Below are 12,287 nucleotides of genomic sequence, written 5' to 3' on the forward strand. Positions count from 1 at the left end.
AGCGGGGGCTGGCCGCTTTTAGGGTTGTGTCATGCTTGTCCCTACAGGCTCATTGTCCTGACTTTAGCTGCAGACCATGGAGGGGATTTGCTACTACTGCCGGGGGCCACAACCCACCACCTCCCCGGCTTGTACTATCAGAAAAAGGGTCTGTGTTGCAACAGGTTTTGTGTGTCCTTCTGCCCTGTGGACTCTGCCTCTGAATTAGCTTTGCAATTCTGGACTATCAGAAAGAACTGAGGGGGCAAGCAGAGCTTTGAGAGAGCTCACACTCTTAGAGAGACGGAATGGGTGCACCCATTTTTAAAATAATTTTTATTGGTTTTACATAAAATTATACACAATTGTTAGAGATTTCAAAGTGCCTACGTGCCGAAAGTCAGCTTATCACCTCTGTAGCAATTACCAGTTGGCTGAAAGCCAAGATCTGCTCTCTCTCCAGACCCTTAGCAACGACCTGTGATTGGTCAATGAGTTCCTAAAGAATGAGCTCTGTGTGAGAGCTGGTGTTGGTTGTTAGTGGTGTGGTTACTGAAGGTTGGTTGAGAGAGAGAGAGAGAGGAGAGGTTTTATGTTTTGTTTCTTTTATTTGTAAAGTCTATACATAGTAACTTATGGATACTAGTTGCTTCAATAAATACTGTATATAGTTATCCAAGTGAGTTGCTGAGTTCCTGCGTTGTGCTGTCCAGTCAATGCTCTACAGCCAGAAGCTTCAAGAAAACCTGCGGTAAACTCTGCTGTGTCCAGGACTACGTTATTTTCTGACACTAAATCTTAACCCCCCCCCCCAAGGTTATTTCGAACCTTGAGACCTCCTTCCCTCCCTCCATGGGTACCATTTCTAAAAAAATTAAAAATCTCTTTTCCTGTGATGGCCTGGGAGTCAGACTCTGATGCTGAACCTGAGGGATCCCAGCCTGCACAGGATTCCTTGCCTCCAGAACCAGCTGAGCCGGGGCCAGGGCTTGAGCCTGAAGGATCCCCACCTGTGCTGGATCCCCAGGTGCAGGCATCAGCGGAGTCTGCTCTGGCTCCTGGTGGGAGGGAGGACCCTTTGCCTGCAGGTGCTCCACTCCCAGCCTCTTTAGAGGAAGCTGAGGCAGCCCCTGGGTCCAGTAACCCACCAGCCTCTCCTGAGCTGCAGAGGCTCCGGGCAGAGAGGCGAAGGGAGTTAAGTGTCTGCAGGAGGAGTGCTCGCCTCCAGGCCCGGAGGAGAGGCGAGTCTCCAGAGGATCGGGACCGCCCTAAGCATAGGGCCAGATAAAAGCCAGCCAGACCCAGCCCAAGTTGCGTGAGCAACTTTGTTGCAAGCGTGTGCTCAACCTGCAACCTTGTGCCTGAACCTGCCTTGGACCTTGACCTGCTCCCTGCCTCGCTCCCCGCCGGACTGACCTCCTTTGGACCCCTAGACCCAGGACTGGACTTGGACCTCGCTTCATGGACAAACCCTTGGGGCCAGCACATTTCCCCTGCATGTTTTACCGTTATCCATCTATTATATAATCATGATATCATAACGTATCATTGCATTCCTGCCAATGATTTCGACTGTCTACAATGGTCTTTTAGATATATCAAAAGGCTATTCCAGTTTTTTTTTTAAAAAAAAATACTTGGTCTTTCTGGTTTCTGATCTTTCCTGGGTACATCCAAGTCCTACCTGGGTAAAGGTAAAGGGACCCCTGACCATTAAGTCCAGATGTGGACGACTCTGGGGCTGTGGCGCTCATCTTGCTTTACTGGCCGAGGGAGCCGGCATTTGTCCGCAGACAGTTTCTGGGTCATGTGGCCAGCATGATTAAGCAGCTTCTGGCGAACGGAAACACCGTTTACCTTCCCGCTGGAGCAGTACCTATTTATCTACTTGCACTTGACGTGCTTTCAAACTGCTAGGTGGGCAGGGGTTGGGACTGAACAACGGGAGCTCACCCCGTCATGGGGATTCAAACCGCTGAATTTCTGATCGGCAAGCCCTAGGCTCTGTGGTTTAGACCACAGCGCCCCCACGTCCCCCTACCTGTGTAGACAGACCCAAATAAGGACTTAATGGAGGGGTGAGGGAGCCCGTAATTCACGCCTCCCTGCAAGCTTCCCCCCCTCCTGCAAAGGGGCTCCAGCTGCCTCCTTGGCCAGGAGGTGTCTCCAGGGTGGGGCAGGGGAAAAGTGGGGAGGGAGGGAGGAGCAGGGCAGCCAACGGTGCCAAGCTATGGGAGAGGGGTGCAAAAGTCAGCAGCCGTTTCACCCTCTCCACCAGGGCTAATTTGTTTTCTTTGTGAAATAGGGTTTTATTAATCAATTTCTTGCGTCTGTATATAGTGGACATTGTAGTAAGAAATGGCAAATGTCCTCTACACACAGTGGCAGAGGAAGAGGGTGCGGGGGGCGCAATCTGACCCAGGTGTCATCACTGGGGGGTGTGTGTGACAAAATGACAAAAATGAGAGTTTAAAAAACCCAACAACATTGGACTCATGAAACTTTAGTTCAGTCAACAAACATAATGAAAGGCGGCTGCCACCTGGGAGTGACATGGTGGCTTGGGCGCCTGCAGGCTCCATGCTGCCTGAAATAGCAGCGTGGCGCTTGCGTCTGCCCACCGCCTCTCCCCCACAGCCGCCCTACAGCTGAGGGGTGTGGGAATGTTCAGGGAGGCAGGAGAGGATACATTGATTAATAATATCCTTCCTAACTTGCGCTAGCAAGTTCTATAACTTAGCAGAGTTTTACATTCCCCTGTAAATGCACGGAGGGTAGCTGGTTGCAGGCTTGGTTAAGCTTCTCAATATTAGATTCCTGGTAATTTCCCTTAGTATCCCTCTTAAAAGAATAGACACAACACAATCTTGTGTAAAGTATATGCTTTTACTCACACATTCAGTTCACAGATGGATCCCTGAAGGCAGACTTAGTTACAGAGTATATACATGTGGAATCTATCCCATATGGGAATAGTCCCTTTGTCGACTGTTGGCTGAAAGCAACAGAGCATCTCTAGCTAAAAAGCTGGTTGTCCTACGATGGAGAGGAAGACAAAAGAGAGTGTGCAGCGTGCCTTGTCCTTTTGTGTTACCTGGGCAGGTAAGGTCACAACCACCTCTAGACACATGCAAGAGGAAGAGGATGTCCCAGTCAGGAGGAAATGAAGTTTTCTAATGGCTGGAAGAAACATTCTATAATAATAATAATAATAATAATAATAATAATAATAGTTTATTTATACCCCGCCCATCTGGCTGGGTTTCTCCAGCCACTCTGGGCGGCTTCCAACAGAATATTAAAATACAATAATCTGTTAAACATTAAAAGCTTCCCTAAACAGGACTGCCTTCAGATGTCTTCTAAAAGTCTGGTAGTTGTTTTTCTCTTTGACATCTGGTGGGAGGGCGTTCCACAGGGCAGGCGCCACTACTGAGAAGGCCCTCTGCCTGGTTCCCTGTAGCTTTGCTTCTCACAGGGAGGGAACCACCAGAAGGCCCTCGGCGCTGGACCTCAGTGTCCGGGAAGAACGATGGGGGTGGAGACGCTCCTTCAGGTATACTGGGCCAAGGCTGTTTAGGGCTTTAAAGGTCAGCACCAACATTTTGAATTGTGCTCGGAAAAGTACTGGGAGCCAATGTGGGTCTCTACTGAAGAGTTCGGAAACCATCTTGGCTGCAGGTCCTGGAAGATGTGCTCCCTCCTTAGAGACCTTTCCATTTGGCTTGGGAAGGCGAGGCCCAGGGTGACTGATGGGCGGACAGACTCCAGCTACAAAGGTCTGTTGAAGAGGACCGTCTCGACATGAGTCCTGGAAGAGCAGCTTCCTGCCTTGCAGGCCTTTCCCACCTGGTCTGGGAGGACGGAACCAGGATTGACTCCAGCTGCAAAAGCTGAGGCTGCTCTTGATTTTTTTTGGGGAGGGGGGTTGGGGTTGTTGTTGCTGTTGGAATTTATATTTTAGATCTTGTTGTGATTTATGTGGAAATTGTTCAGTTCAATTGTTCAATCCCAGTATTCCAAACTAACCCTGGTGCCATCTAACATTTCCTAAAATTTACTCTTCTACTGTAATTACCATTATTATATTAATGTCATTGATACATGTGTACACAACTTTAAATACCAACACCAAGACATTGCACGAAAACTTTCAGTCGACACGCATGCATGCACTTTCCAAGAGTCTCATTCGAGAGTCAGTGTGGTACAGTGCTTAAGAGTTTTAGACTAGGACCTGGGAGACCTGGGTTCAAATCCCCACTCAGCCATGAAGCTCACTGGGTGATGGCTTCACAGCCTAACCTACCTCACAGGGTTGTTGTCAGGATTAAATGATGAGGGGGAGAATGACTTAACACCACACTGAGCTTCTTGAAGAAACAGATGGTGTATAAAGGCAACCAATAAATTTCACTAAGAAGAAAGATAAGATTCTGCAATTAGGCAAGAAGAATCAGCTGCAGAAATATAAGATGGGGGATAACAGGCTTGCCAGTAGTACATGTGGAAAAGACCTGGGGTCTTAGTGGACCACAAGACTAACATGAGTCAACAGCAGGGGAAAAGGCTGTTATTCTAGGCTGCGTCCAAATTAGTCAAGTGTCCAGATCAAGGGAAGTAATAGTCCCACTTTCTTCTGCCTTGTTCAGACCACACCTGGAGTCCTGTGTCCAGTTCTGGGTCCCCCAATTTAAGAAGGATTTTGACAAGCTGGAAGGTGTGCAGAGGAGGGTGACCAAGTCAATTAAGCATAGGGAAACGAAGCCTTCTGAGCAACAGTAGAGGTAGTTCAGTACGTTTTGCTTGGAAAACAGGAGACAGAGGAGATACGATATTCCTTTTCAAATACATAAAGGGCTGTCATGTGGAAGATTGAACAAGCTTGTTTTCACCTGCTCCGGAGGCTGGGACACAAACCAATGGCTTCAAATTATAGACGCCCTTGGTAGGCTGTGGACTCTCCTTCCTTGGAGGTTTGTGAAGTTTGAAGGCAATATGTCATGGATGCTTTAATTGAGAGTCCTGCATTGGACTTGATGACCCAGGGGTCTCCCGCAGGTCTAAAATTCTATGATTTCTCCCTGTATGAATTCTTTGATGGGCCATGAGCTTGGTCCTCTTACCGAAGCTCTTCCCACATTCCAAGCACTGATAGGGTTTCTCACCACTGTGAATTCTTTGATGGGAAGTGAGACTGAAGTTCACAGTGAAGCTCTTCCCACATTCTGAGCACTGATAAGGTTTCTCACAACAGCGAACTCTTTGGTGTGCCACGAGATTGGCATGGTGACTAAAGGTCTTTCCACATTCCAAGCACTGATATGGTTTCTTGCCTGTGTGAATTCTTTGGTGGGAAGTGAGATCGGCTCTCTGGAGGAAACTCTTTCCACAATCCATTCATTGATAGGGTTTATTCCCGGTATGCTTTGATGGGTAGTGAGATGGGCGCTTTTACTGAAGCTCTTTCCATATTCCAAGCTCCGATAGGCTTTCTCGCCACTGTGAATTCTTTGGTGGGAAGTGAGACTGCAGCTCACAGTGAAGCTCTTTCCACATTCCGAGCACTGATAGGGTTTTTCACCACTGTGAATTCTTTGGTGGGAAGTGAGACTTTGCTTCCGACTAAAGCTCCTCCCACATTCCAAGCACTGATAGGGTTTCTCACCACTGTGAATTCTTTGGTGGGAATTGAGACTTGCCTTCTGGCTGAAGCTTTTCCCACAATTCACACATTGATAGGGTTTCTCCCCAGTATGAATTCTTTGGTGGGAAGTGAGACCGGACCTCACAGTGAAACTCTTCCCACATTCTGAGCACTGATAGGGTTTCTCACCACTGTGAATCCTTTGATGGGCTGTGAGATTTGCCCTGTGATTGAAGCTCCGCCCACATTCGAAGCACTGATAGGGTTTCTCCCCTGTATGAATTATTCGATGGGCTGTGAGATGGGTGCTCTGGCTGAAGCTCTTTCCACACTCTCGGCATTGAAATGGCTTCTCCCCCCTGTGAATTCTCTGATGTTTACTGAAGGTTGTGCTTGTATTAAAGCTTTCCCTACATTCCAACCACTGATAGGGTTTCTCCCTGCTGTGAGTTATTTGATGCGAAATGAGATGTGCACTGTTACTGAAGCTATTTCCACATTCCAAGTATCTCAGTGGGTCCTCCCCTGTGTGAATTATTTCCTGTGAAGTGAGGCTTTCATTCCAACAGAAGGTTTCTCCCCATTCAAAGAACTGAGAGGGTTTCTCCTCAATAGCATTTCTTTGGTGGGTAGTCGAATGGGAGCTGTGACTGAAGCTCTCGCCACACTCCAAGAGTGGCAATGGCTCCTCCACTGTGTGGATTCTGTCATGGGCGCCCTCGCTCTCAATTTCCAAATCATCACCACCTGCAATGAAGAAAGAAATGGATTGGAGCTGCAGGAAGAAATGGAGTGGCACTGTATTGAATATTGATCACTAACCCTTGTGAAGAATTGTGAAGAATTCCATGCATCACCATTGCTGACCACACACTAGAGGTGGTCAGTGTTAGAAAGCTAGGACCTAAAGGGCACCTTAAACCTAGGTTATGGGCTCAAAAATGGAATGTCTAGGTCAGTGGTGGCTAACCTTTTAGAGACTGAGTGCCCAAACTGAAAACCAAAACCCACTTATTTATCACAAAGTGCCCAGAGTTGTTGAGCTTTTTTGGGGGGGAGAGAGAACAGAAATAAATGATGAATGATAACTTCTCTGGAACTAAGGTGCAGCACCAACATCATCGTCTGCCAGAGTGCTGCTGACCAACGTTTTGGAGCTTTTTTGGGGGGGTTGCAAAAGTTGCTTTGCTTTTTTGGGGGGACACCCCAAAGCTGCTGAGCTTTTTTGGTGGGGAGAACAAAAATTAATGATGAATAATACCTTTGTTGGAACTAATGTGCAGCACCAACATCATCATCTGCCAAAGCGCCAAAAAACCCAGCACAATAAGGGTTAAAAAACGAACGCTGTTATGCCCAATCAGAAATAGCCCCTGATGCAGCAAATTGAAAAACAGACCAATTGCCAAACACAATCTCCTGCTAACAGCAAAAAAGAAGTTCTGGGTGGGCCCGACGGTGTGTGTGCCAGCAGTGAGGGCTCTGTGTGCCAAGTCTGGCACATGTGCCATAGGTTTGCCACCGCTGGTCTAGGTGCACTCTTTTATGACAAAAATACAAAGTTGAAAAGGAATGATCAGCAGCTAAAATAATATGTTCATTTTTCACATGGTCTAGTCCTTCCCCTGCCCACCCCGATGATTTTTTAAGAAGGTCTCTCCTTCAGTCTTCAGAGAGTAGCTGGAAGTCAGGTGTTGTAAGAATTTTAAGGTATTTTATTTATATATAATAATTGTTATTAATGTACCAAAACAAATAAGGCCACATGTCTGAAAACCAGCTCAGGAAGACAGGCCTCACTCCCAACTGACCAAGTATTTCTTTGTCTCAGGAACAAAAAGGGGGGGTTGCCCCTCCAGCTACTCAACAGCCCTCTGTCTGAGTGATAATCTCTGGCATCCTGATACCTGAGTGCCAGACAAAAGGGTGTGATTAACTTGGCTGGGATATAGGGAAATGTAAATATCTTTTGTTTCACTTGATGGGTTTTTGGTGAAGGGCAAGAGGAGACATGGGGGCAGGGTCCAAGATGCTCAGATCACTGCTACCAGACCCTCCCAATTTGTGATGTAATTCTGATGTATGGAGGGGTGGTCTTGAGCTGGAGGGGGGCAATTTCAAAAGTCTATATAGGAGCTTGCGCACCTTTGTTCGAGTTCTTTTGCTTGCAAAAACACCCTGCTGCAGCAGTTTCTAATAAAGGGCTATCGCCTTGCTTTGGGAGATTCTGTATCATCTCTATTTATTCATAAGTGCTCCTGAGAGGAGGGGAGCCCTACTAAGGCTCTCCCCCGGGTTCGTGGACTCCCTTCCGGGGTTGAACCTAATTTTTATAACACAGGAAGCAGAAAAAGTCATCCTTTCCTTCCACACGGCAATTTTAATCCAAAATTGTAGGTGCAGTTCTGCGTGCAGAGCTCAGAAACTGCTCGTGTCTGTGAAATTCCCTGTCGCAAAATGCACCTAGAACCATGCGAGTTTCAGGCACTAGAGGTGGTGGGTGATTTTGTCAACTAGGAGGTCCTACCCTAATCAACAACCTCTTCATTATGGGCAAATGGGATTCTTACTGTTCAATACCAAGATGAAGGTCTATCAGGATTGTGTGTTGAGCAAGCTGCTTTGTGAAGTGAGTCATGGACAATTACGATGGTCAGAAACAGCCCCTGAATGCCTTCCACAAGCTCCGTGTCAGGATGATTTTGGGCAGCACAAGGCAGGACAGTGTCAAACAAAGATGTTCAAATATATACAAGGATGTCCTATAGAGGAGGGAGAAAGGTTGTTTTCTGCTGCTCCAGAGAAGCGGACACGGGGCAATGGATTCAAACTCCAAGAAAGAAGATTCCACCTAAACATTAGGAAGAACTTCCTGACAGTAAGAGCTGTTGGACAGTGGAATTTGCTGCCAAGGAGTGTGGTGGAGTCTCCTTCTTTGGAGGTCTTTAAGCGGAGGCTTGACAGCCATCTGTCAGGAATGCTTTGATGGTGTTTCCTGCTTGGCAGGGGGTTGGACTGGATGGCCCTTGTGGTCTCTTCCAACTCTATGATTCTATGATAGATGTGTTCTCCTAACCTCAAACTCCCAGCATGTTCCCATTCCATTCTCAGCAATGTCTATGCTGGCTTGGTCATGACCACAGTCAAAACAGTTGATAGCCCTCCATTTAAGGTGACGTTGCAGGGGTGGGGGGGTTATTAGAATCCCAGATGCTGCAAGTGGCCCTGTTGAGCTCCATCAAAATTTAGAGAGGCTTATCAGAGAGAGATATGTGTGGAATTTCAAAACAGAGATTATGATCCACAAGGGAGCCTTACTGAGAGAGGCCACGATCCCATGATTCTCCTCCATGACTTCCATATGCAGAACTCTCTGGTCAGGATCCAGCAACGCCCACTCCTCGTCTGTGAAATGAACAGCGACATCTTCAAAGCACACTGGACCCTGGGAGAGAAAGAAAAAGGTCCTCTTTAGACAGCATAAAGATTATCTGCTACACATTGCTCTGTTTCTTTCTGCTCATTAAATGGTGTTCTGTTTCAACGGGATTGTTCTACAGCATGTTTTAATTGTGGCTGCTCCTTTTAATGTCTTGATGGAATTATTTTCTTGTGCGATTTAGTGATGGACATTAATCTTAGTGTAAATGGGTGGAACTCTGCATTTTGTTCTTACAATCCTTCTGTCTGTGCCAGATGGAAGGATCGCCTCTCTGCTCCCCATGTGCTGTTCTTTGGGGGGGGGCTTCTGATGCCTTAAAGACAACTTCTGGGAGTACGATGGGAGAAAGGGGGGAGGAGAAGGTGGGGAAAACCCCATTGTGCAACAGATGCAGCAGGTTAGGTGAATCCTGGGAACTGTTTTTGATGAACTGCTTAGAAGCCTATTTTAGCCTTCAATGATAACTCTAGAAATAAAACGACAATGACATGAATGATCCTAACAAAATAAAAATTAAAAAAATTCCTTCCAGTAGCACCTTAGAGACCAACGAAGTTTGTTCTTGGTATGAGCTTTCGTGTGCATGCACACTTCTTCAGATACACTGAAACAGAAGTCACCAGACCCTTAAATATAGTGAGAGAGTGGGGAGGGGTATTACTCAGAAGGGTGGTGGGAATGGGTGATCGGCTGATAGGTGTGGTAAACCTGTTGACGACTGTTAACAACTGCAATTGGTCTTACAGGAAAAAGCAAGGGGTAAGAAGGTTAAAAATAGCTTTGTCATGTATGAGATAAGAATCCAATGTCTCTATTCAGACCGGGTCTCTCCATGATTTTAAGTTCAACAGAGCCAGACTGATACCCAGAGAGAACTTGCTGCAAGACAGACCCAAAAAAGAAAATAGCAGAACACCACTAGTAATCACATACAGCTCCCAAGTTAAAACAGTACAACGCATCATCAGAGATCTACAACCTCTCCTAGACAATGACAGTTCTCTTTCTCAAGCTCTGGGAGGAAGACCTTTCATCGCCTGCAGACAGCCACCCAATCTTAAACAACTCCTCACCCACAATAATACTACAACCAGACTTAACATGGACACTGGTACCAGAACCTGCAATAAACCCAGATGCCAACTTTGCTGCCACATAAACCCAGACAACAGCATTACTGGCCCCAACAACATCAAACATACCATCTCAGGACTATTTAATTGCTCATCTTCCAACACTGTGTATGCAATCAAATGCCAACAGTGCCCTTCAGCTGTCTATATTGGACAAACAGGCCAAACCCTACGCCAAATAAATGGACATAAATCTGACATCAGGAATCACAAGACAGAGAAACCAGTAGGAGAACACTTCAGTCTCCCAGGACATTCTATACAAGATCTCAAAGTAGCTGTCTTAATACAAAGAAATTTCAGAAATAGACTGGAAAGAGAAGTGGCTGAATTGCAAATCATTACCAAACCTAAAATCATGGAGAGACCTGGTCTGAATAGAGACATTGGCTTCTTATCTCATTATAGATGACAAAGCTATTTTTAGCCATCTCTCCCCTTGCTTTTTCCTGTAAGACCAATTGCAGTTGTTAACAGTCGTCAACAGTTACAGGTAGGTAGTCGTGTTGGTCTGCCGGAGACCTGGTCTGAATAGAGACATTGGATTCTTATCTCATTATAGATGACAAAGCTATTTTTAACCTTCTCACCCCTTGCTTTTTCCTGTAAGACCATTTGCAGTCGTTAACAGTTGTTAACCCACCACCCTTCTGAGTCATACCCCTCCCCACCCTCTCACTATATATAAGGGTCTGGTGACTTCTGTTTCAGTGTATGCACACGAAAGCTCATACCAAGAACAATTTTAGTTGGTCTCCAAGTTGCTACTGGAAGGAGTTTTTTTATTTTTTGTTTTGTTTTGACTACGGCAGACCAACACAGCTACCTACATGTAAATGAATGATTCTATTGACCTTCAGAAGGCGAGTTAAGGCAAGTTGGCTGTTCCTTATTCTCAGCACATTAAGTTTCTCGAATGGCATTTCCAGCCTCTTGGCTTCTGTCCAAGCTGCCCTTGAGAAAGATGCCTTAAGAGAAGCTTGGACAGAAGCCAAGAGGAGGAGAGAGATTCCTTCGGGGCCAGAGACACCCTGGCTGCCCCACCCCTCAGCCCCCTTCCCCACTGGGCTCCCTCCCTCTACCTGAGCTGCTTCCACAGCCGTTGCTTCTCCTTCACCACCAAGAATAGATGGATGAGGAAGTCTTGCTGGCATCATCTGGTCACCTGCAAGAGACAGAGGTAAGTGGGAAGCCAGGAGTGCAGCTTCTCTCCAAAAAGTCTCACCATCTGAGTACATCTGGACATTTGGACCCATTTCATAATTTAGTGGGTTTTACATCTCCCTTCCTTGGTGCTCTTGGCCCCAAGTGTCTTCCTCCCCAAAAGGTGAAAAGAACCCATGGATTAGTTTTTATATCCACGGAAAGACACCAAACGGAGAACTGACTCCTTCCTTACCCAACAGCCTCTCTCTGGTGTCCAACGGAATCCTTTCGGTCTCAGAGGAATCTGGGCCCATTTCTGCAAACTGATCCTGCCTCTGAAACAGCAACAAAGATTCAAAACAGAATATGAAGAAGGGTTAGAAAAGGAATGACAGAGGCAAAAACCCAAGGGCAATCTGATAATATTCAACAGCTGCTTTCCAAAAAGGGGCAGTATATTAATAGAGAATTTTCAGATACACTCACTCTCGTTCGGAGCCCCTTGGGAGTATCCAAAGGAAAGTCTCTCTCACCTGCTGCTCTGCCTGCTTCCTCTCCTCTGCCTGACTCAGGAGGAAACCTTCGGCCAGGGCCACCGCCTGGGAACTGGTCTCTGCTCCGCATTCCCTCACCCAGCTCTCCATCTCCGGTGGAAGGACAGCCAGGAACTGCTCCAAGATCACCAGGTCCAGCATCTGAGCTTTTGTATGCCTTTCTGGCTTCAGCCATTGATGGTAAAGGTTGTAAAGTCGGCTGCAAACCTCTCGGGGTCCTTTGGCCTCCTGGAAACAGAACTGCCTGAACTGCTGGCTCTGCACCTCTGAGCAGAGGGTGTCCTCCTCACCCAGGATCTTCTGCACAGTTTTTTCCCAGAATCCCCCACTGCTCCCACTTTGGATGGCATGGCCTCTTCCTGCTTCTGGCGCAGCTGAGTCTTGCT

The 12,287-nt window shown here is 46.8% G+C and overlaps 1 protein-coding gene and 1 long non-coding RNA gene across 2 annotated transcripts; both read right to left on the reverse strand.

Moving 5' to 3' along the window:
* Positions 1-5,170: 5,170 nt before the first annotated feature.
* LOC117053904 (gastrula zinc finger protein XlCGF52.1-like) lies at positions 5,171-8,988 on the reverse strand. Its single transcript, XM_033162228.1, has 2 exons — positions 8,945-8,988; positions 5,171-6,373 (listed from the first exon to the last, which is right to left on the reverse strand). Exons 1-2 carry the CDS (start codon positions 8,985-8,987, stop codon positions 5,184-5,186), a joined length of 1,233 nt encoding a protein of 410 aa, XP_033018119.1. The 5' UTR covers position 8,988; the 3' UTR covers positions 5,171-5,183.
* Positions 8,989-9,026: 38 nt separating this feature from the next.
* Positions 9,027-11,921, reverse strand: LOC117053906. Its single transcript, XR_004427448.1, has 4 exons — positions 11,881-11,921; positions 11,601-11,682; positions 11,284-11,366; positions 9,027-9,071 (listed from the first exon to the last, which is right to left on the reverse strand). It is a non-coding gene; the product is annotated as an uncharacterized LOC117053906 (long non-coding RNA).
* Positions 11,922-12,287: the final 366 nt, after the last annotated feature.

The sequence above is a fragment of the Lacerta agilis genome, chromosome 10, assembly GCF_009819535.1.
Source record: "Lacerta agilis isolate rLacAgi1 chromosome 10, rLacAgi1.pri, whole genome shotgun sequence".
In the NCBI taxonomy this organism is placed as follows: Eukaryota; Metazoa; Chordata; class Lepidosauria; order Squamata; family Lacertidae; genus Lacerta; species Lacerta agilis.

What these genes read in the sequence shown, in the direction of transcription:
- LOC117053904 (XM_033162228.1), bottom strand. Translation starts at nt 8,987, where the DNA reads ATGGAAGTCATGGAGGAGAATCATGGGATCGTGGCCTCTCTCA. An exon ending in TGGGATCGTGGCCTCTCTCA is followed by an intron (nt 6,374 to 8,944) that starts GTAAGGCTCCCT and finishes TCTTCATTGCAG; the next exon opens with GTGGTGATGATTTGGAAATT.